At 40.3% G+C, this 25,465-nt stretch overlaps 1 protein-coding gene, 1 long non-coding RNA gene and 1 other non-coding gene across 3 annotated transcripts; 1 reads left to right on the top strand and 2 right to left on the bottom strand.

Annotated features, from left to right (window-relative positions):
• Positions 1-11,353: 11,353 nt before the first annotated feature.
• Positions 11,354-11,436, bottom strand: trnal-cag. Its single transcript has one exon. It is a non-coding gene; the product is annotated as a tRNA-Leu (tRNA).
• A 359-nt stretch (positions 11,437-11,795) lies between these two features.
• LOC120433346 lies at positions 11,796-18,480 on the top strand. Its single transcript, XR_005608506.1, has 4 exons — positions 11,796-11,867; positions 12,833-12,979; positions 18,140-18,198; positions 18,286-18,480. It is a non-coding gene; the product is annotated as an uncharacterized LOC120433346 (long non-coding RNA).
• A 526-nt stretch (positions 18,481-19,006) lies between these two features.
• On the bottom strand, positions 19,007-22,555 carry sox7 (SRY-box transcription factor 7). Its single transcript, XM_031731960.2, has 2 exons — positions 21,854-22,555; positions 19,007-20,855 (listed from the first exon to the last, which is right to left on the bottom strand). Exons 1-2 carry the CDS (start codon positions 22,083-22,085, stop codon positions 19,864-19,866), a joined length of 1,224 nt encoding a protein of 407 aa, XP_031587820.1. The 5' UTR covers positions 22,086-22,555; the 3' UTR covers positions 19,007-19,863.
• Positions 22,556-25,465: the final 2,910 nt, after the last annotated feature.

Raw genomic sequence — 25,465 nt, 5'->3', positions numbered from 1 at the left:
CTTCCCTCACCCCATCACCAGTGGGTGGGCAGGAGTTGACATTGTCTGGTGAATCAGTTCCATCTGGGCCTGACTTGTCAGATGACACTGACTGCCTGATAACTTTGTTTCCAGATTCCAGGTTTGGATGGATGACACTTTTCTTTGCAGGGAGTCCTTGATTTTTCATGCAGCAATTAAAGAAAAAAGACAAATATTTCAAATTAGGCCTTTTGTTAAAGGTGTACGTTAACAGAAGTCATTTAATTTAGATGCTAGAGAACCATCCATAGCATATCTTTCAGTACTTCTACTTTGTAGTCACTACTTGTAAGAATGTAATTATCACTTTAAGAGTTTTTCCTACTCTCATGTCCGTCAGTGCAGCCACCGGAGCGTGACCTCACACTCAGCTTTGGAAGTTTATCATCGGATGTTTTCCGAAAGTTCTCCACAATCGATGGGTGAGAAGGCTCCCGGCCGACACAGACGAGAACACCGGGGCACTGCAGAAGACTCTGAACGCTGTCGATCTGAAACCAAATAACGAATACGTTTGTTTACAGTTTACTGTTATCTTTAAAGGAACACAAGGGAATATGATTTAAAAAGAATACCATAATTAATTACAATTAATCAGCAAAAGTAAGAATTTAATGCCATCTGAAGAGTGAAATTATGAAGTTACCCTTATCAGTGTTGTCAGATTCTGATTGATCTCTAGCTGCCATTGTTTTGATCCGAAACAATCTAATAGCTTCTCGCTATATACTGTAGGGGAAACATCGTTTCCCCCTTTAACAATCTGATCTGGCACACTAATTAGAGTCCCATATTTCAATCAGGACCAGTTAAAAGTTATACCTTTGGTTGTCGGGCTCTTTCTCACCTTCCCATGCACACAGCAAGCTTAAGGTGAAGAGCACAATGATCGACTAGATTAATTTAGAAATAGTGTAAAAATGATGAGGTGAGATGAAGGTGGGCTATAGAGCGCCATGCATCGCCTGCAGAAACTGTACGAAGGCTAAAATGATTTAAATAGCGCTCCCTGTACGAGACCTGGCGAAAGAATATCCAGATGGGCCATGAGCTCAGCATCAGCTGATGAGAGCTGGATTTGACAGCAGCTGATGTACATATTAGGATTACATAACAACATATTTGTGAAAATGGATGTCATACTAAGAATGGGAATACTGCATGTTTTTGTTTCCTAACATTATGAATACATTTTAAAATATTTCAGTGTTATTTTGTTATAGTGATTTTAGTCAGGTGGGGTCTTTCTTTTATTGAGTAATGATGATAATAATAAATATCTTCATTGTGTCAGGACACTGGCACCTCTTGAGCACAGTGGCAGAGTTCTAAATCCCTGCCAAAGAAGGGTGTGAATCATGCAGTGAGTCAAGACAAAGCATCTATCCTAATCCCGGATGATCTCTGTGAAATGACGGTGCATTCCTGCGATGATGAGCTGCCATTGTGAGCAGCATGAGCATGGCTCAGCAGTACTGGCAGCTTGCTGAGTGTGCAAAAGAGTTTGACTAAATGTCTGCGGAATTCATCTATATTAATAAAGCTCAGACACAAAGATTTAGTTTGTTTTAGGGTACCTCCAGCTCCTATAAATGTGTCAAAAGTTGGATAATAAAGTTGGACATCATGCATGCTAATTATCAGCATTAGGAACACTTGTCTCCTGCGTCAGAGATGATTAACCTGAAAAATGTCATATTAATCTCAGGGTACAGAGCGTGTACTAACCTTTCAAACAAAGGCCTAGCAGGAGTAACCTTCTTGATTGATATATGTTTGTTGTTTTTGATTCTTTTTTTCAGATTTCAGAGAATGCAATCTTTTAAGGTTTAAGGACTTATTTTGTTAAGCATTAATAAGTGAATGAATTAAATCCTCTTATAGGCATGTTAAATATGTCTGTTACAGAACTAAATTACCAAACCACTCTTAGAATAATATGAACCTGTAATATTGCTCTTTCTATGTTTTTAATATTAAATACTACCGCTCATGTTCTCTACTGACAGCCATAAAATGCTGTGAAAGCATGTAGCCCCGAAGTATTGAGTGTTTTGTTGATTTTTATCTGGCTCATGTACGGCTGGTTGTGATGACAGTGCAGTTCTGAATTTTAAAGCCACTGCTGTTAAAGGCAGATGAATGGCTTCATCTGTGGTCACACGAAGCCCAGGTGAAGATAATTAATTGCCATGGTGGAAGACACATTTCTGAGACACCTCTGGTATCAAAGTAGGGGAGTTTCAACGTTGACCTGTTTCTTCTCTCTCAAAAATAGCACTGATATGATCAAGATTAATGGGTTTTGGAGCAATCTCCACAATCTGAATGCATGGGTGAGGGAATATCCCCATTTCATTCCCTCACACCCTCATAGTATTTTATCCCACTTGGCTGGGATTATAACTATTTCTAAAGTTGATGAAATGACGCTATTTATTTATTGACTTATTATGAACGTGCTTGTTGTACAATAAAGAGGCTTATAGAGCAATTAAACACCAGGTAAAATAGAGCATCTTGTAGATTTAAATGTATTAGTGTGCAGATTCCTGTTTTTACTGAAATGCTTTGTTGAAGGATCAAAAAAATCTCCTGTAAGTGTTCACTTCTTTTGAGATCTAATGGTTTTATAATGTTTTATTATAGGAAAATCAATGCACGGCTTTGCAGGATTCACAAGCTTTTTGGGTCCTGTGGACCAAAGAATTAGATAAAAATTAATATGGAATTTAACAATGATTTGTTTTTTTAAAGTTTTTTTTTTTTTAATCGTCATTGTAAATAGTGTTTCCTTGGTGTATTTGTTAACACATTTGACTTGTATGCAAAAGAGCCTTGGTTTAAGACACAAGTACAGCCTCAGGGGTCACAATTGAATGGTCCCGGTCCCAAGTCAGGATAAACAAGAGGTTTTCATCATGATTGATATGCAGTGTAAAAATTTGTGCCTAATTAACATATGGTCCTTGGTCCTAACCAAAACTTCTTCCTGAAAGTAGTAGGAAACCATTCCTGTCTAAAATCTTATCTAACTCATGTAAATCAGAAGGTTTGTGAGAGAACATCAGGAAACCAAAACTCAATATGTGATCTTCTAGCTCCAGCTGTTTATGACCCCACCTTGTGCCCGCCCACAGTGTACAGCTTCCTGATGTGGTACTGCATGAGCTCGGAAACCTCCTCTAAGAAAAGCCCCAAACTGCGTAGACCCCTGCGGTGCAAGATGATGGTCTTTCTGAATGAGGGGTCGCTGTTCTTCACCAACACCAGCTTCTTACTGTATCGGTGATGATGAATGTGGCGTTCGTGGTCCAGAGGTGTTTCTTCAGGCCTGCTCGGCCCACTGAGAACATAGTGGTGTGGATGGTGGTGGTGGCATGATGGGTGAGTGTGATAGAAAGGTGACAACTGAGTCTCTACTGCTTCCAAGGCATGGGCGTGTCTACACTCTGAGCAAAGATAGCATTCGGCTGTGGGTTCATGATGGGCCACCATGCCATGTTGGGGGATTCTGGGTAAGCGGGTGCTGTGGCGCTTAAAAGGAATAGAAGACCTGTGGGTGCCTTCGCCTCCTACAGCATCAAAGGAGTGGAAGTGGCGTCTGCGGGAAGACATTTTGGACTGTGGTGACGTTGATGATTGGGTCTGTGCTCAGAATGGAGGAAGGATGAGTTCAGGTGAGCTGAAGAAGGGCGCAGGTCAGCTTCGGCAAACAGTCCTGAAAGGTTGCCATGTTTTTCTGCAGCTGCCTAGGGTGAGGTGTTGCACCGCACATCTGCATAACCTCCCCTCACTAGAAAAAATGTGGAAAAAATAGATGAAAATGCATGCGTTGAAAGGAGATTACATTAGAAACATCTTACAATCAAGCTTTTCTGATTTCCATTTGACCAATCACGTTTGAGCAGGTAAAGAGCTGGTGTGGAGGGCAAAAAAGGGCCACATTTGATGAATCTAATTTAAATCCACTGACTATTGTCTGATGATGATTTTAATTTCAAGTAGCTTCTTAAATTTTACCTGGACTCTTAAATAATGCTCACTGGACAGATTAGGAAGACCTGAACTGGATGTTCATTATAATCTATTTGGATAGAGACAGTCGATTTCACTTTTACTTTTGTGTCTGTTTTAGCTTTCCCTTGCACTGTTGTAAAATAGTAATACATGACTAGAAGAGAAAATTCTGACAAATACACACATTTAAGTCTGTTACTGTAGTAAGTTTGATACTGCTCTCCATTTATCTTGTTTTTATTTGTAAAAAATTAAAAATAGCTGGTGTGTCATTTTATCCTTTAATATGTTTAGCCAACGTTCCAGTAAGGCTTTCATTTCAGCATTTCTACATGTCCACATTTATGACTGAAATAACACAGACAAACATATTCCAGTTAAAATCGGATTCATTAAGAGATTTACACCCAAATCAATTACACCCCAACAAAAAATGTGATATTATATTGTGTCACACGCAGCATGCATGTGCCATATATACAGACTGCTTTGAAGATCAAAGAGTGCATAAAGGCAGGGATAATGAGGCTACAGCCACAAATAAATCCTTAAGTGACTTTAAATAACAAGCTTAAGTCTCTGCTCACAGTCGAAGTGGACATTACCTCAGCGACTGCGCCTGTCACTGACAAAAATACACTCTCGGACAGCTTTTCCTGCAATTAAAATACAAGGATTACCTAAAAAAAGCAGAAATATCTGCAATAGGCACAATGCAGCCTTACTGTGACAATACTTGGACGTAAAGTCAATTCATTGTTGCCGGATGGAAAAGGGATGCATGCCAACTATGAAATGCACATAAAAATGCCACAGATTTTTTTTTTAAATGGTAAAATAGGCTAAGCTTGACTGGCACCTATAAAGAACAGTCTTGGCTGTTATCCTTGTTCTTGTATTAGTAATTTTTTTTAGTCAAACAGCAAGTGTTTCCTGAAGCTGAACATTTCCAAAGAGAAGAAGAGCCAGTTATTTCGTATTCTCTTATGTCATGTTGCCATTTTTAGTCGTTTAACTTTTAAGTCGTTTAACGTTTAAATATCCATTTATATCCCCCAAAAGGTTTCTGATTATTGAAGCCAAAACATGAGTCGAAAAGGGTTTTCTTGTTGCCCACAATCAGGATTATGAATGTCCATTTCACTTAGTTTATGTGTAAATGTTTATTTTGATTCTTTTATAAATGTATTTAATCTTAATTATATCTGTGTTCTATACTAATAAAGTACCTCAGTGTCCTGTTATATGTGACACTGAATGCTGACACTGTTTCGTGTCAAACATTACAGGTGTCACTTCTATCAGTGTGAACTGATAGTTTATATGTGTTTGTATAAACTGGATGGTTTATGGAAATAACCAATTTCCAAACTTTAATAATGCACGTAATATTTTACTTTAAAAAATGCCTTAGTGTAATATTCAATTTAATAAATTAAATGCCAGTTATCTACCCTACAAAATTTGTTTCTTTTTCACCAAACTGCAAGATATATATATATATATATGTTGGGTTGGATCCCTAGAATAATGCCAAGAATCCCAGCAAACTGTGGCTCCCAGAAGAGTTCATGTATGCAGATGGGTCCACTGAGTTTAATATGTAATGTTACAACATGAAAAAAAAAAAATTACCCAGAATGTCTTAAATACTTAATGTGATCTCACGCAAGTGAAACTGCATTTGATCGTTGCAGTCATTGCATTTCTGCTATGGAAATGATATTAATTTACCAGCAAGTTTAAGTGCAGCAGCTCACTCAAAATGTGCAATAACTACAGTCAAAAGCATACACATAATCAGAGGCAGTATACTCACATGATCCACAGTTATAGTCCAGGCAATTAAAACAACTCCCCAAACTATAGAATGTAAGATGTAAACTCCCAGAGAAGCACCATGGCTATTGCAAGGAAAGAAAAGAGAAACCAATGAAAAGTCCTCCCTGGGGAAGCGGGCCTACCTGCTAATCAGATACATGGGATGCTAAGGATAGACTGAAAAGCCTTGCTAATCACTCTGAGATTGGACTGAAATCTGCTGAGGCTTTGGACACATGACTTGGACTTCACCATTGCATAAAGGGTGTTAAACACCCTAAGTTAAACACTTAGAAAGCAACTGCAGGCTCAGTAAAATTCAATGACTAAGCACGATACCTTGTTTTACCTTCATAGCAAACCCTTGTTTTCACTCGAGATAGGGATATACATATATATATATACACATATATATATATATATATATATATATATATATATATATATATATATATATATATATATATATATATATATATATATATGTAGAGAGATAGATAGATAGATAGATAGATAGATAGATAGATAGATAGATAGATAGATAGATAGATATGAGCTGAACTGGCTCATGACAAAGCTCTGAAGCATTTTTCTATTTTGTTTTTCATCTTCCTTTTCCTCTTAGTGCTTCCTTAATGCCCAGAATAGTTTTCAACAACATCGCCTGGTCTTGTTGCTCAGGTTTTCTTATTATTTGTCACAGTGACAGTGGAGACAAAAAAAACCCATCTCAGACCCATCACTGTCAAAACCAACTCGCTCTTGGGTTTGCATCAATCGTTGTCAAAAGACAGAAAAATCAAAACCATCTTCTTATTCAAAGATGAATATATATATATACAAACTACAAAACATACATTTTTGGTCTTTTACATAGTCTGGTCCTTGGCAGATGAGAAACAACACATCCTGTCATTGCGTATGTAACAAAAATACTGAAGCAGCGTGTGAAAAACCCATACTGCTTCCATGGGGGTTAGGAGGGTAAGTAGCAACTACACGCTCATGATCACTCGATTAACTGATCATCAGCAAGTGTGAGCGCCTCTTTTTGTCTTTCTCAGGAACACAAAACCTGCCTATTTATCCTTTTATCTTTTCATGTTTCAGTCTTTATTGTAGTCTGCCATGCTCACAATTTAAATATACAGTCTTGGCAAAAAGAAAGTACATCATCATCATCAATTCTAAAATTTTAAATATCACAGCATTAACAATGCAATAAAAAATATACAAAACACGACATATTACACCGTGTCAGTTTTTTTTTAAACAAAATTCCATGAAAAAGCAGAAGCAGTGAGTGAAATGCTAAGTACACCTTTTGATTCAGTCGCTTATAGAACCACCTTGAGAGGCATGAACTTGTATTGATGGTTTTCTGTTTGACTTTATCAGTCTCTCACATCGTTGTCGAGGAATTTTGGCCCACCCCTCTTTACAACATCACTTCAGAGGTCTTTAAACGTCAGTTTATGCACAGCTGTCTTACGGTCACACCACAAGCACATTGTGGGCTGGATTTTGATTGGGTCACTGCAGCACCTGGATTCTTGTCTTTTTCAGCCGTCCTGTTGGAGATTTGTGTGTTTGGGATCATTGTCCTGTTGCATGACCCAGTTTGTTGTCCGACAGATGGCCTTACATTTGACTCTAGTACTCTAATACTTTAGTTTTACAGAGGAGTTCATAGTCTGATACAACTTTTTAATATACCTTAGTATATATGGCAGTGTAAAAATCAATTAAAAAAATATTATTATATTCAACCCTTTCTTCTAGTGCTTTGAAAGTAATTTTGTTACTGTAACAGAACTAAAGATATATGTCCAAAAAGATGATTTGATTGGACTTATAACTTAATCTCACTGTGATTTAGTTTTAAGTAGAGAATCTGAAGCATTTATTTGTTGGGTTTTTGTACATTATGACTAAACATCTCCACTTTGGTTTCATCCACCCATTTTTTAAAATTATCTCTGAGTTGTCTGACCTAGGGACGAATGCCAGGAAGTTCACTCCTGGGAAGACTGGCAGCTCTCTTTCTGTTTTCAATCTGTTAATAATCTTTCTCACTGTTTGGACTTGAATTTTTTTTTGGACATATCCTTATAATCCTTCCCAGATTGATGGTCGCCAACAATTGCTTCTGTAAAATCATTGCTGATCTTTCTTCTCTTTAGCATCGTGTTAGCAAACAGCTGAATGTTCCTTATATGTAAAACCTTATAATTTAAAGAGGGTGTTTCCCTTTACCATGACTGTATCTCTCTGAGATATTTTTTAAAATATGTAAGGATATCCACCAGGTTTTGCAGGTTTTCAAATGATTTACCGGCTGAACATCACCTATTTCACACCTAGTCTTCTAATTGCTGTCTCGTGCTATGTATTCATTGGTATCTCCCTACAAAGCAATTAAGACATGATGGCCAGCAGAAAGAATTGTCTCATGGGTCGTGTCATTGTAAATGGCAGCATTTAAATTTCCCATTTATTTTCTGGGGCCGTGTCATAGAAATAGTACAGGAACTGCCCCCCTAATTAGCCTACTTCATCCCAGACTGGCAGGCTGGCACAGTCTCCTCTGACAGATTGCTGTGGCGACGCACAGTCACAAGGCTCAAAGCATTTCAGCATATGTTCCACCTTGTTGCATGTGCTTCACAGCGTGTGACGCTAATTTAAAAAAATGCACTTTTCTAGTCTAAATATCCCTCTGGGTCAGATCAATCTTTTCAAGGACAAGGAAACCGCCACAGGATGCACGACGGTCTCTCCTTATCAGAGGCTCACAGACGGCATACCAGTCCCTCCCTGTCCTTATGATGTGGGGAGTCTCAAGAAGTGCTTAGTCACATGAGCACCTGTGAAGACTACACGCACATCCACGGGGTGACCCTTTACACCATCTGCTCTTAGTCTTAACAAGCTTGACGGCTCACAGTGGGGTGGAGGTGACCATTTCATTATATCCTGACTCACAGAAGAAAATAAGAGAAAGACCTCCCCTCCACATCCCCTACTGAGTCATGAGGTGAAGGAGTGACTCAGAAGCTAACTGAGGCTAATATTTTAATCATGGGCTTTCCTAGGGAGAGACCTCCCCTTAATCAACTTCTGTCAGGCATACTCTGCCAGCCTGATGGAGGTTTCTAAGAACTTTTAGTCCACATTAAATGGACTTTAAGATGACTAGAATTTAGTTTGCAGCTTCCACTGCATGCGGACGCAGTGTGGATCATAGTCACAGCAGGACTCCCCGAAGCACATCATCCTTCAAGCTTGCACGTGTGCAGTGATGCTCAGGCTTAGCACTCCCCCCCTCCTGGCTGCAGTTAAAATGTCAGGCCTAATTAGTTTGCAACCTGCTGTGCACCAGGACTCCTGCTATATTAAGTCACAGTCTTAATGAAGCATATGCAGAGGAAGGTGAAGCACCGATACATGGCTCCAGTTAAAGGGTGAGGCTTAGACATTTAAATCAAAGGTTGCCTATAAGATGGGATAAACACTCTCACTTAAAAGGTACATCAGTGGTCACACATGGTCACACTGTCAAGAAACTGGATTCATTTTGGATTCACTGATTCTTCTGGCTTATAGAGTGGAAAAGCCAACAATCCATACAGCGACAACAAAGGCTAGCAACTTAAATACTACTAGATTTAGAATGATGTTTCTAAGGCAAACCAACCAACCAGTTTGCATGTCTAAAAACACAAATGGAAAAACCTTCCACATGCTAATATAAAAGCTGCCCAACAACCTCTGCCTTCAACCTGTGAAAGTACTGGAAGACGCCCTAAATCGCCCTAAATCCCTGTTTAAGTCACCTGACCTGACCTTGCACATTAACCCTACGAGCTCTCTCCAGGTGTAAATGTTAAGCAAACGATTCATTTGCTTCCTCAAGTCCTAAGGGTATAAGCACAACACATTGGGGTTTCTGTAAAACAATAAAATCTAAATTCAAATTTTTCTTTTCAACAATGTGTTATGCAGCACCGCAGCAGCACACTTTTCTTTTTTGCCTGTAATCTTCATAAACTAAATTTATAAAAGTTTTAAAAGAAGCTGCAAAAGTTACAGATTCATGTCACTTAATCTGTACAAAGAAGAACCTGCGCTAGTCTCGTGGCAGTATATCCAGACAGGCTTTATGGAGTTATACCCTTTAACCTTTTCCTGTCACACTGAGGCTACTGGTCATTTGTAGTGTTGTTCATTGTTATCTGAAAGTGTTTCACGTCAACAGATTATGATGGATTTGCTTTTACATGAAATGTTTAATATGTAGTTCATTGTATTTACATGTGCTGTATTGTGTAGTGAAGCACTGAAGTGGTGTATAAGTGTGCTTATATGTTTGTGTCACTGTGTTGGGATTCATGTGCAGCAAATGTCCTCACATAACATTTCTATTTTGAGCAAAAAGGGGAAAAAGTCACTATTTTTAGAGCAGTCAGCCTGTTAGAAATGAATCCTATTAGTGACAGCTAAAAGTACTCAAACACCTTCTTCTTGCTGCATGATTAAACCAAGCTGTGGCCCTATCTATTTATTTGCTAAGCTATTTAGCCTTTTAGGATAAACTGAATATCTACTACTTTGTCTTAAGGGTACAAGACCTGCTCCTTTATTAACCATAATTTGTTGAGCCAAATGACCATATGCTACATATCAATCAGTGGTTCTAATAGCTTTTGGATTCATGAAAGAAAAAGTTAAAGCCAATGATAACCCTACTTTGTGTGCTATTAAATTTATAGCAATTTATACACTTTGATATCTGGTAATCCAGATTTACAAGAAAACGTAAGCCAGCAAAAATCTCACAAAGGAATAGACAATCTATTTAAATATTAATTGAATTTTAAGAGGACGCATCCTTCAGTAAGATTCATAGAAAGCTATACCTGTTCCTATACCGAGTTACCTCTAAAACAACCCCATTGTGACTTTAATGTGCGATTGCACAGCCTGTTAACAATTGTAAAAACCCTCAGTCCACGAAGGGCCTTCCCTTAAACCCTGGATCCTCATCTTAAACCCCGGATTTAAAATTTGTGCCAAAGGTTGTGTGAAAACTCCTGTTTGGCACACTGTGTATTCACTATTAAATATGCTGTATTACTGCATATGCACCCAGACAAGCATAAATAACAGGTTTAACATGTTGAGCCTGCCTTGTACTGAATGTTGGATTCCATGCACAGGAAATATAATCCCCACAACTTTCCTAATCTAAACTTTGACTGTTTAAAAAAAAAACAAAAAAAAAAAACATAACACTGTTTTGAGAATAGTTACAAATATGGTTATTCAGCTTTAACAATTTAAAGCTATACTGTGATGAAATACCATGTTACACTGTGCTAAAAGGTAAATGCGAAAAACGTTCTCCTCTCAGACCATAGAGACTGAGCGGAGAACATACTCTACCTTGTTCTGAACAAGGTAGAGCACGAAGCTTACAAAAAATGTTTGATGTCAGAAGTGGGATTCGAACCCACGCCTCCAGGGGAGACTGCGACCTGAACGCAGCGCCTTAGACCGCTCGGCCATCCTGACAACTACGTGAGACACATACGCAGTTTGATATGAATCATAAAACCATACCGACCAATACCACAGCTTTTAGTTATAAATGTTTGAATATTAACACAAAACGTGTAATATGAATCTAACAATGGCGGGAACGTTGATGATTTACCTCTCCTGCTTTATAAGATGATTAGGGCAGACGCAGCTACAGGAAACTAACCTCTCCTCTAAAAACACAAACCCGCTGTTCTCCCGAACAACGGAATACAATCTACCATAAACTAATATAGCCTGTAGTATAACCCACAGGAGAGACATAAACACACGTAGCCGGGGCTTCGTATTGCTGGGATGAGGAAAAGGCTTAAGCCTGCAGTACCTCACATGTCCGCTAGAGGCTGACGCCGACAGAACTACACTTTGGTAGGACGCCTAAACGTGTCTCTGTAAATTAGCAGGTAGGTCGTTTTTTATTTATTTTCTTGATGGGGATGACCGAAGTTAAGCAAATAGAAGGTTGCTATTTGTTTCAAAAGAAAGGCAATTTATTTTTCACAAGGGGGAGCGTGCTGTGCTCCAACTCGCTGCAATGCAAACAATTAGCATTAAAACTGAAGAGCCACTAAATTGGTAGAGGGAAAAAATGAACTGAGTTCAGTATTCGTTAGCTTTGTTGGATGAATATAATGCAATGACATGACTGGGCAGAAAAAGTAACCGTTATTAATAGCCGAGTCATCCATACAGCTGTCACTGACCGTAATTTGTGCACTCTCGTTGTTTTTAATGATTTTGTCTGCAAAACTATGGTCCAACTAACTTGTAAATGATTTTATTTAATATTGCCATGGGCTATAATTATTTAGTCCTTTTTATCAAAGTTCCTAACCCTTTGGGAATTCTGCTCCTTCTGAGTGTAAATGGTGTGATATTAAAGTGTGTGCAATGTGCATAAAAGAGCTGTGATTCTGCAAAAACTAGATATAAATATTTGCAAACGTTTGTTGCTTTTCTGTGTTGTTAAGCAACTGAGAAACATTTGAAGTGTCCAAGGAGCCTGCTGCCAGTTTGCATGCCAAACACTGTAACAGAGTTACTTCTGCATTGGAAAAAAAACAAAAAAACCTAAACTATAATGTAAGTTACTGTAAGACTATTAGCGTTAATGGTTTGTGACTTCCAGTCCAACCTTTGTGTGGGCACTTGTAAGCTCATAGTGGGTACGTGACTCTAGCTGCCTAATTTGCTTATCAGAGCTTTCAGCTATCACTGCTCTTTAAGTATTCTGCCATCTGTAATAAACATAGACCCATCCAGCTCATATCCTGTTTTGAACCTGTCAACATGGTACTTTAGCTCAAGTGTCTGAACTCCTGGGACAACTGTGTGACTCATTTCCATGTGTGTCATTTTTGATGTTGAGTCTTTAAGGAAACAGGGCCGAGCATCCAGCAGGAAGGGATTCCTTCAAGCTCAGACATCAACAACATCCCGAATATTAAAGCCATAGAGTAAAGTCAGAGGAATGGGCGCGAGGATGGAAATTATGCCAGACTTACCCTCTGCCAAGGTCAGTCAGAAGCAGTCTTACCCAGAAATTCTGAGCGTAAACAGCACACATCAAGGCACGGGAAATGCTGTGTGTCAGAAATGACGTACTTCATCTCTGAATAAGCAGCGATACAGCGAAGCTTGTTGTTCCTGTGTACAGGAACTTGCATCATTGATCAGCCACGCGAGACAAAGCTTTCCAGGCCTTGGGCGAAGGAGACTTTAGATATGATTCCAGAGATGTAGATTTGGCATATTTTATGATTTCGATGATAGTAAAGAATATTATAGATGCAACTGACCAGTTTTGGGGGGGTTTTGCGACTGAAAAATGTAATCCATTTAATCCAGAATCATCAAGTCCATAGGTTGGGCCAAAGGGTTGCAAACTAATTCTCTTGAATGCAAAATGTATGTGCTTGCTAGAGCTTTAGACACAAGAAATACACAAGTTTCTTGATTAATTCTAAAGATTAAGAACATTTTTGTTTTAGTGCACTTGCAGTGGTTTAGACTGTTGAGTACTTATATTCTAATTCAGTGTGGGAATCTGGGAAGTCTGATGGTGATAGTAGAACTTCTTTATAGGATTGTTCTGGTGTTCTTAAAAATTACTTTGGCTTTTATTTGTAATATTTGGTGGTGTCTTCCTATGTTTGAAAATAAGTCCAGACTTAACAGAATAATTCTTCTTCTTTTTTTTTTGCATGCATTCATCATTGAAACAGCGCAAAATGCCTTTTAATTTTTAATTGTTACATTGTAACCACTGCTATAATGTAACTGCATGCATCTTATGAATGATAAGTGCTGAAACATCAAACCTTAATGGCTGTTCTCGTGTCTCACAAGCTGTCATCAGACAGCCTGCTGGTTTGCTTTGTCTAGCCTCCCCAGTAGCTGTTAAAAGGGACTCTCTCACACTGCTGAACTTATAACATCACTCATCTAAATCATTACTGCGTCTGCTTTTCAGGATGCATGCTGAGTAGACTCTGTTAGCGCAAGAGAACGCAGCCAGAGCTACAAATGGATTAAGATGGGGCATGACTTAAGCTCAAAGGCATGCTGCCCTTTCACTTAAAAAGAGCTATGTTCCGATGTTTGGACAGTACTTTTATTATTATTATATATATATTTTTTTTTCTACATAACTGTGTATAAAGGGAAAAAAGAACCATAAAAATATATGCAACCAATTTCTAGGGTTTCCAAATTAGAAATTAGCCATTTACCTGGATATCGCAAGTATCAATTACAAATATCTCTCAAAAAATTAAGCATTGCAATGCATATTGTAACTAGCACAATGAAAACATGGATCAGCACAGGTAACATCGCCCCGTTTATTCCCACACACGGTTTTTCGTTCACACACACAACAGATAAGCATGTTCTATCTCTTAAATGGAACAACCACATTGCAATTAGGAAGCACAATAGGAACATCCTCCTCCACATTGAGGTGAAGAGTTATACCACCCCAGGGAAAATCTGCAGCAGTCAAAAACAAGCCAGATAGCGCTGCAGCATACGTGCTATAGACCAGTGCAAGCCATGCTAGTAGAGAGAGAGGCACCAATGCAGGCCAGGCTGCAAAAATAGGACACGCTCTGCATTTTTGCAAACCTCATGTTAGGAAAAAAAAATCCATCTGTAGTAGTATGCATAAGTTTTCATACCTTTTGATTTCTGCTTTGAGATATTAAATAAACACTTTGAAAGAACTTATAAAAGTTTACTGAAATGCACAGAGGAGGAAAAAAAAAAGATTTTTCAATCCCTTTTTTGTGCATTCTGCAGTAGCGCGCAAGCTTTACTGCCTGTGCTGATTTGGTAATCAGGCCGTGCTTATGGGTAAATGGAAATCTAGCCTTCTCCTTCCCCGGGTTGGCAGCCATGTGCTGGCCTCCCTCTGTGCTTTTGCTGGTCGTCTGTATCTGCTTAGAACAGGTGCCGGATCCCGTTCAGCTGCAGCATTCACAGCACAGGTACGGGTGGGAGGCCCTTGGCTGCTCGTTCAGTCCCCCAAGTTTTCCAGGGGTCCCCATCTGTGTCCCCGCACATCCTCTGCCACATGGCACCTGTCCCTCGACGAGTCTGGTCCATTCTTCGTCCGGCGACGTACACGCCTGCCTGCCACCCCACACTCTGCCTGTTGTTGAGCCACAATGAGATGAAGAATAGCTGCACCCATAATCCCTTGCTGTGAGATGTGTGTGTGTGTTTGTTTGTGTGTGTGTGTGTTTTCCCTTCTTTTTCCTCCTTTGGCCAGATTCAGGGCCAAGTACAAATTGTAAACAGGTTATTATGCTGCTGTAACACACTCCAACTGGAAATGCACTCCAACAACATTTAGCGTTTGCTGATGTAAATGTGTCTTTATCCGTCACATAGAGTAGTTTAATTTGGTGGAAAGTTCAGTGCATTTACTGCTGACGATGACGACGACGTTGTAATGGGTTTGCTGTTTTGTGTGCTTGCAAAGCTTTGTGGGAAAATTCCCTCAGAATTGCTCGGAACAATAAGTTTGCTCCACTGAGCAGCAAAAGAGATATATTTTGAGAAGAGGTCACATGTGATCACACAGCATTCAGCAGGAACAGCTAGATAATTCAAATGCACTATATTTTTACACAGGACGTAGGTTTAAACAGCGTCTTAGTCTCCATGGTATGCCTTAGTCACGTAAAACAAATCAACCACATCCTCTTGGCCTATAGTTAATGCTAAAAACGTCATACAGCGCAAATGTTCATCATCCAAATATGACGTTACTGGACGCTCCCTCTCTAGCTACACAATAAACTTTAGTCCACCCAGACAGCCGGCCTCCTCAGTTCCTCCAGAGGACACAATATTCAAAGTGATCACTGATCACCTCGGTCCCAGCAGATGGATAATACTTTACACAGCTGCGAAAGCTCTGGGCCCCGTCCACCCACACCAAGCTTTTCTCTGTTACCTTGACAGTTAGTGTTGCGTTGGACCAGTGAGTTGTTTGTTTGCCCAGGGAAGTGACATGACGGCAGAGGAGGAAATAGGAAACATAACAGACTACCTGACAGACTCATTCCATGGGCTTGACCTGAGACTGGAGCTGAGCCAGCCAGCAATCAGAGAGAAATAACAAGAGGAGCCTCTTTTGTTTGTTCAGTCTATATCCTTAAAATCATTGAAATTGTAAATTTGTGGTCCTGCACATGTGTGAAAAATCAAATTAACCAAATTAAAGGTATTATTAAACTCGGCCAGGGTGGAGAAATCTGCTGTAAGAGGAAAAGCTTAACTGCGCATGTGTGCATTAAATCTAAAATTTACATGGTTCACCACCGCTGGTTGACACGTCATTTTGTCTTTCCGTTCTTGATGATTTATTGCAGTTGGGAAAACGGCAATGGCCGTCTTTGGATTTCAGCAGATGGCTCTGACTAAAGGTTTAGAGTGCTGATGAGTCAACTTCGAGCAAGGACAAAAATTGAAGATGACAAACTGAGTGTTTGTTCTTCCCAGAACCTTAAAAGTCGCAGAATCCACAAATCTCAGCAAACAATCCAAATTATGCAGCTCCTGTGGGCATTTCACAGGAGTGACGCTGGCATGCTAATCACTTCATTATCAATGCAAAATTCAAACCAATTGGCGTGCAATAGTTTGGCAGTGGAGATGAGTTTGAGATAAAAAACAATGCTATTTATTACCTGGCTGCATGCATTAGTCAAAAACAGCATGGCTTGGAATATAATTTTAGCACGGTTATTTGCATATGTGTGGAATTTGAACTTGTTGGTTTAAACCACTTTCATAAATGAAAGCTATGTATCTCTCAATTTATGAAAATTCAAATAAGCTGAATCTATAAATTAGGGGTGTCAAACATAAGGCCTGGGGCCCAGAATTGGCCCACCGAAGACACCAAACTGGTCCACTGGACAGTTTTGGAAATTTTGAAGGAGGGAATATATTTTAGACTTTATCTGTATCTGCTTTGATACCTCTTTTATTTCCACTCGTCCTACACCAAAGTGAAAGTAACAGATAATCAAATAAATGATGGAGAGTTCCTGTTTTTTTTCACCATTTACTATAGAAATGTATTTATGCAGTGGGTTCACAAGAAAAAAAACAAAAAGGGCACATACTGTCAAATAAAAAACAATTTTTGTTTTATAACTGCTGGAAAGTAATTTTACACATGTATTTCTTGCAAGTTAAGCCCAAAGCAGCACTTCTTTATCATGTGGAAAAAGTGAGATGTATTGCTTGAAATTGTTGTTCTTTTTCTTGGATTAAAATATCTCAATGATTAAACGTTTAGTTAAACTTCTCTGCACTGACAGAAACAGGATTTTTACTGCTCTGGCTCACTTAAGATCAAAGTTGGCTGTACAATGAGTTTGACATCCCTGTTTTAAATGATAACAGATAAATAAAGCATTGAGGAAAAAAATATTAATTAGAAAAATGTATTGTATAATAATAAAAAGCGAGGACTATGTCTGTAATTTAGGAAAACGACTTCATGTATATTTATGTGTGTATATTATTAGGCCCTTTAGCTGTTGCTGAAATCTACTACCACTGAAAAAACACCCCCCCCCCTTCATTCTGAACAAACTTCTGCTTTGTTCTGTAATTTATGTCAGATGATACTCTGTTGATGCTTGCGTTTTTGTCCTTGTCACGGCGTCCCACCCTGAGGTGGTGGATTTGATTGTTGAGACATTGCTGGTCATCTTTACCAAGGGAGTCTGCAGTAGCACCCCGAGCTGACCTTGACACTTGTGAGTCTGATGCCCCATCAGCGATTCCCTTCTCACCTTAAATGCCTGGGGCACCACCCGTCCGACATCCAGAATATGGTTGCGTGCATATTGACCCTCCACAGAGTTTTAAACCCTGCAGCTACAGAGGGTAATGATCTAACCTCAGAGAAATGAACACCAATACCAGCCAGCTGCAAAGACGAGTATATGATGAATGTTGTCATTCTGGTGCGTTTTATCACATCTGCTGCGAGCTGTGTCAAAAAATACACAATTGTGGTTGACTGTGGGTAACTATAGGGGTCAGAGTTAGTGCGTGTGCTCACTACAACTGTTGTTTTCAGGATAACAAGCCTGCTTTAAGCTCATTGTTGTGTATGTTTGTGTGATGTGTCTTTATGTTTGTGGTCAAGGTACAATAAGCCAGGTTGACAGAGACTCTCCCCGAAAAACAGTGGATAAGTAAAGACGGGTAAGTAAGATGCTAATCAACACGGCACCGTTTCCTCCCGCTGCTGAACAGCGGGTTCCCTTCCCTCACTCTGACTCTTTAATGCAGGGCCCAGCCAGGCCCAAACATCCTGACGGAGAGAGGCTTTTCCCTTATCAGTCAGGAAACACCGCTCCTCCGCCACATCCTCTTTACAAGAAGCACGACTCAACCATTCCCAAAAAATGCAGGAAGACCAGCCAGACTCCAGGATTTGTCAAAAGCCCCCTGAATTCCTTTTATCGAAAAAAGAAAAATTCAAGAGAACAGAGAGGTTGAGAAGGGGAGGAGTGGAGAGTGGGGGGGGGGGGGTAAAACAGTCAGTTTTTTTACTTATTTTTTCCACAGATTACGAAAGGTCTGCATCAGCAAGATATAACGTGGGGTGAGGGGGTGGGTGTGGAAGGGGGGGGTCCAGCGTGCCGAAGAATGGCACCCAGAATAAGACTATAGGAAAACAAAGGACGGTTGAGATGGAGGCGGGCGCCGACGAATGTGCCTGTTTTACACTAATCCTCTGAACCGGGATGAAATGAAAGCGAGAGGAGACGGATGGAGAAAGATGATGTAGGGTGGAAAAAGCCAGCAGGGGAGTGGGTGTGTAGAATGGGCCTCTCACAGCTAGACAGAGCCTGAAATAGAAGAATACACGGTGTGACACTCAATTCAAAGATGGATGTGATCTTGCTCCCCCCCGCCTCCCCGATTTGTTCATGGAGACCAGCAGGACTCCTGCTATCCTCAGTTTTTTTTTATTTAGAAATCTAAATGTATTTATTAGGACTTAAGTAGCACTACCTGAACTTACCTTCTGCAGGTGAGGTATGAATCTCCTGTTTTTAAGAGATGCTCAAAATTGTGCCTTTTAAAAATCTGCGGGCTCATTATCCAAGCAGCAAATGCCTTAATATAAAAATTGACCTTTATTTTTAAATTATTGTCTTTCACAAACCTAAATCAGCATACAGTTACAGTTAGCATTATTATTTTTCATTGTAGAGGTCGATTATATATTATTAAGTACTTGAGAAGAAGTATAAACGCCTTTCTGTCATCATCATATACATCACTTTGTTAAATTGCATAAGAAATGTCCAAACTAAAACCTCATTCAATTACAACTACTGAGGTAAGACTCCCAAACTAATGAGAGCAGGAACATGATACAAACATTCGAATGGAAAGCGCTGATAAGAGCATTACAGTTAGCATTTATGCAAAACATCAAAGGACTTAAATTAGCTTCTAAAAAGCATCTGTACATGCCTCGCTGGCAACAGTAACTGGTGACATTTACAAGTGGACAAACAAGTCTTTTGTCTTTCTTTTTTTTTTTTGACTGTTTTACTGGTTTAGAGATTTCTTGACAACTGGAGGTGGCATACTGTAAGTGTTTTGTGTCTGCATCCCTGAGGTGTCCATCTCCTTCTCTTCACAGTCCTCCAATTGCTCTTTGTTCTTTCCCCGGCTCCAGACAATCATATTGCTCTATAATCAGTTCAGTTTTTAATCATGGTTGGATTCATTTTCCCTTAGATGCTAAGGGTTTCCCTTTTATCAGCACCCAAGTGCAACATCGTCCTAAATTTCTTCAACCTTTGTAGTGTCTTTGATCAGTCACGCATTCAATAGGAGTTGTGGCCACGCTTATGAGATGCCATAGTTGTTGTAGTAGGCCGCCGTCGCGTCTGCTAGCACGGAAATGAGGCTGGTTTCTGTGGAGCTGCTGGGACACGTAGTGGCAGAAGTGGTGGCAGCAGATGCCACCTGGATGTGTCCTGTAACGGTCATGCCGCTGCCCTGCTCCGGGTGGAAGCCGCTCGCGGTAGAGTTCAGGTACTGGTCAAACTCATTGCGGTCCACTTCACCGAGAAGCTCAGCTTGGCTCAGCTGGTCTAGAGTCTCCAGGTGACCTTGTGTCTCTGGTGGGGGGGACAGCTGACCCAGGTGGCCCTGGTGGACCCCGTGGTGAATCTGGGGGAAAGGTGGGGAGCTGTAAAAAGACAGAGGTGGCCCAGGGATCAGTCCACTGCCGCCTCCAGTATGGGACATGTGAGAGATGTGACCTAATTGTGAGCCCCCACAGTGAATCTGGGTGTGAGTGTAATCAGAGTGGTAAGGGGGTGGGCTGCCCATGTGTGTCTGATTCTGGTGGTGCTCATCTGGACAGGAGACTGAGGAAGAACAGGAAACAGAGGAGCTACTAGATGTTGAGTAATAAGAGGGGGGTATTTGCTCGTGGTCCACCGCATCTAACGGGGACATCTCAGGAGGGGTGGGCAGGCCGTAAGGGTAGGTGTCGAAGCTGCTGTTGGAGCCAGCCGGGTCTCTGAAGCTTCTGACGCTGGGCAGAGCAGGGCTGGAGCTGGAAAAGCTGGTGCCGGCTCCATTAGGGCTGCCCTCGTCTTTGTCGAGGGGGTGGCAGAGGGCTCGTTGATCTGGCAGAGTGCTGTGGTCAGGACCCAGCCCGCTCAGGAGGAACCCGGGGTCGACTCGCTTGCAGATGCGTTTCAGCTGTTTCTTCCGGCGAGGCCGGTACTTGTAGTTGGGGTAGTCCTGCATGTGCTGCACCCGAAGCCTCTCTGCTTCCTCAACATAGGGCCTCTTCTGAGGGGGAGTAAGGGCCTTCCATGACTTGCCTGAATGCAGAGGAAGAAGAAAAAAAAAATCTCAATCTGAATATGGTTCAACAAGTTATAAAATGCAATATATATGCACTAGTTTAGCAGTCTTTATTATTATAAAACAAATCAGCATCTTTTATCTTACTAACAATTTATAAATAACTGCAAAAATAATTTTTTAAAAGTTACAGAACCACATTTCTTTTAATTCATAAGTAAAATATTCAGTTCTAAAAATAAGGAAATTAGAAACGTTGGCAGCTTAAAAACAGGCTACGGAAAAATTAAACGTCATTGTTTAGAAATCGCAGTCTTAATTAACGTCTCAGGTTCGTGATCACAAACAAGAAAAAAAATCAGTGTTTAATTTCACCGCAACTTTCTGCGTCTTTTGTAGCTCTGAATTACATTTAAGAAACTTACCAACGCGCATTAAATGTCCGCTTTCAAGCCGAACGTCAGTTTTTAAAGATAAATACAAAAATAGACACATGCGGGCCTCACAGATTATTTCCGATTTCCGCAAGTGCCAGATTTAAAGCTTAACCTTTACCAATAATCTAAGCAGCAGCACAAAACGCTAATTTTTCTCCGCTTCTGTCTTCTTCTGCCTCGTAACGAATTTGCTGCAAACTAAACTAAACTAAATACACGCGGATTCTGGCGATGCGCTTTTGAAGGCAACTCTAACTGCGGCGAAGTTTCATTTACTTTAAGAAAGACAATGGACAATCTATTCCAATTAAAATTTTAAAAAGTTTTAACGCGTTTTTTTTTTATGTCATTTTAAATAAAGCAGCTCATTTGGCACTGCAGGATACGTGTATTGAAACGTGTTTTACTACAACCGAGGCCTAAGAGAGGAAAAGTAAGTAGAAGTGAAGTGTGTTATAAGTAGCTTAAAAATAATAATTATAATGATGATGATGATGACAATAATAATAATAATAATAATAACAAAAATAATAATAATGATAACAAAACTCGTAACTTTAAATAACTTTTTTCCTCACCCAACATTTTGCTGAGCTCGGCATTGTGCAGGTCAGGATTTTGAATCGCCAGCCGTTTGCGCTCATCTTTGGCCCAAACCATGAACGCGTTCATGGGTCGTCTGATCCGCGGCTCCGGCGCCTTTTCCCCGGCATTCCTGTGAGGACCATGCCCGTCGGCCCCGTCTCCGTCTCCCGGAGGACACTCGAAGGACTCCGGCCACGACGAGTACGCGCTGATGAGAGCAGCCATCTGCGCGCTCTCCTCTGCAAACTTACGATGCGCGTCTCTCAGAGAAGTTGTGTTCTCACTGTCGGCTAATTAAGCGACCGAGAAACTACACAGACGTGCTTAAGTAATAATAATAATGAGAATAATAGTACAATTAAAACTCCACGGCTGCTTCACTCACTCACTAGATCGCTACGGATTTGGGAGAAAGCACAGATGTGCTCAGGCAGCGGCTCCTCTTCTGGTTCAGTCTTTCCTGGTGGATGGGAGGAAGAGCTTTATATTTGACTAGCAGGTTCCAGGAGAAAACCCCGCAGGACTCTCGGCTCCTCCTTGATTGTAAGTTGCGCCCCGTGGAAGGGAAGAGAGAGAGAGCGCGCAACATTTCAACACTACCAACTCTTTAAACTCGCCTCTCTACAAAACAGCACTTTCTTCCTCTGACAGATGTCCCATTTAAGAGATAGGTCAACTTATAAAAGTAATTCATGATTCTTTCGAGCTATTGATCACCGTTTGATCAGCATTTGATCATCATCAGCTGGATTTTCACACAGGAAAATAAATACTTTGCAAACCTCAGTGGTGTTTCCTTGATACAGGTGCTTTAATGCTCACGTGTAATGATGAAAAAGAGGGTTTTGCAATTTTAGAGATTTTACGAGTTGACAAGGAAACCGTAGAAAACACACCTAACCTGTTTTTGCAGTCTACGCAAGGCTTTACGTACCAGACTGAACTGGTTAACTGGCGTTTCCAGATTTCCACTGAACTCCAAGAGCAAACAGCGTGACAAGTAAAACAAACACATACCTTTAAAACTGAGGGAGGACGAAAACAAAACATTTTTTATTTAAATTACTGTACCTTGAAAGGTACAGTAAAACAACTGGTCATGTTTTTGTAGTCCTTAATAGTTTTGAGTGAACTATTTTTTCACAATGAATCTTCTCATGGTCCCACAAAGAATCGTGATGAGACTTTTTCTGAAGTTGGGGATGTAGATTAATTTCTGGAACCTGTAAAGAGACCACATCACACACACACACACTACAAACAAATCAGTTTCCTCCTGTGGCAAGAAGCGGCTGCATATCAAATCCTGGAGTTCCTGTTGACAGGATACTCTTGGGCTGCAGCCATGGAGCAGCTCCCACTCTCTCACAAACACACTTGTCAAGCCCGGACGCTGATCACAGGTCAGATAGCGTCTTGATCTATATCACGTACGCAGACTAGACACTGGAGGAACACTTCTTTTTTCCTTGCAGGTTGAGTTCACAGGCATCAATGTTAAGTTGCAATATGCATCTTTCAGTTGGGTGGCTGTGCCTGCTCCTTACACATCAAACTGAAGTGTCAGCTTTGTGTGAAACTTGCAGTGCACAGGAACAGGATACGGCACCTGAAGCCACAGATTGTGTGTGGAGCAGGCACATGGGTGATATATAGCGCCACACTTCCTCTTGCTTGTCTGACAAGGGTCACACATTGATGTGTAGTCAAAGTGCCAGTGAAAGTCAGCATGCAAGGAAAGTGAACGTGCAAGATCAAGCGCTAAACATCACATTTGCAATTTGGAATTAAAACACATGAGAGCTCAAAGTTGAGGGTTACTGAAATGACTAATAGCTCCTGGTATTAACCGCTGTGTGGGTGAGAGCTGTATCAGCCTGCTGTTCACCCTCTAGAAGACATGTGGCTACTAAAGACCTGGCGGCGTCTGCCTCCATACCTGACGACTGCATGTTTTTAAATCGAGCCTATATCCAAACCTATTTATTAATAGACTATTGTGCTGTTATAAAAGTAAAAGCTTTGTCACCTGTCATGCATGGCCTACTGCTACACTTCCCAAGATCATCCTTTTAGTTTCAAAATAAGTGAGTAAACAGAGGTAAGTGGACAATCACATGGCATATTCTGTTAATGTTAAACAGTTTGTTTTTAATGAAATATGATCATCGCACCCCTCCATGCCCTTGCTGAAATTTAGGAAGAATAAAAACCTACATTTCTAAAACCATTTACTCTTTGATACTTTTATTTTGTATCTATCCACAAACTTATTGTGGTTTCTGTGTGTGGTAACTAACTGAATTGCATAATCCACAGCTATTGATTGCAGAGGAAAAGATACCCGAGACGTCTTTTCGTCACAGGATGACCAATCACCATCTTCACTTTCAGAGGTTTCCGTAAAACCTAAAATAGAGACGAAGAGTACTACAGTGTTTTCATGTGCAAGACTAGACGGCTTTAGTTTCCCTTTTCCTCCTTTGACTCATACCAGACGACTGCTGAACAAGACAGACTAGTTAATAAGCTGTCATATTCGGAAGATTTCATAACGTCGTGCGTCACATTTGAAGTGGAAAAGGTGAATCTTCCAGAAACCACTTGTGTTTGAATATACCTGTGTGAATTTCCTTTTACTTTTTGAAATCTCTACAACCAAGCAGATTTTTTACCTCATCTCTTTCTTAATGTTTGTTTTTTTTTAAATGCTCTTACAGTGCAAAAATCTTGACCCATCTGGTGTTTTGATCCCACATTGCTTCAATAATGTTGAGCCCTGGGGAGGCCAATCCATGAATGATCGAGTTCCACTGTGTGTTTTCTATCCAGTTATGCTTTTACGGCATTGGCAGTGGGTTTGTGATAATTGTCGTGCTGACAAAATGAAGCTGTTGCCTCTAATACAGCGGTGTCCAAACCCAGGCATCGAGGGCTCGTGTCCTTGATCCATCACAGCTGAATTAAATGTATAAATTACCTCCTCAACATTTCTTGAAGTTCTCCAGAAGCCTGGTAATTAACTAATCATTTGATTCAGGTGTGCAGACCCAGGGTGAGATCTAAAACCTGCAGGACACCAGCCCTCGAGGCCTGGAGCTGGCCAGACCTGCTCTGATAGGTTTTACACTCACTCTCTCCTGACCTCCTCCATAGATTAGTAGATTTTGATGACCAAAATGTTCTAATTTGGATTCATCACTCCCTGAGTTGCAGTTGATCTTCAGTCCAGTTCTTGGGTTTACTTCAGCCTCTTCCAGTAAAACAATTTCAATTTCAGTGTGGATCAAATAAAGGGCCGGATGCATCTTTCAGGTTGTTGCTGGATTTTTTTTTTTTTTTTTTTCATATCCTGTTTATCTGTTGTTCCTTCTTGTCCAGTTTTCTCAAATGTTCAAGGACAGACTGCACACCATGCTCAGATATGTCAGGTTTTCAGGGAATCACCTTGTTGGTACAAAAATTTTACTTTATGCTTGTCAAACAGTGTCATTTTTCATTAGATTCAACTAAAGAAATGGGAACAAAGTATGTTCTTACTGCAGGCTCCCGGTAATAATCCAATTCAAAACTGGTTCTTTATCAAGTTATACCTTATGTGTAGA

This window comes from Oreochromis aureus, linkage group 15 (assembly GCF_013358895.1).
Source record: "Oreochromis aureus strain Israel breed Guangdong linkage group 15, ZZ_aureus, whole genome shotgun sequence".
NCBI lineage: Eukaryota > Metazoa > Chordata > Actinopteri > Cichliformes > Cichlidae > Oreochromis > Oreochromis aureus.
The sequence above is the reverse complement of the archived record's forward strand: the minus strand, read 5'-3'. Positions and strand labels throughout refer to the sequence as shown.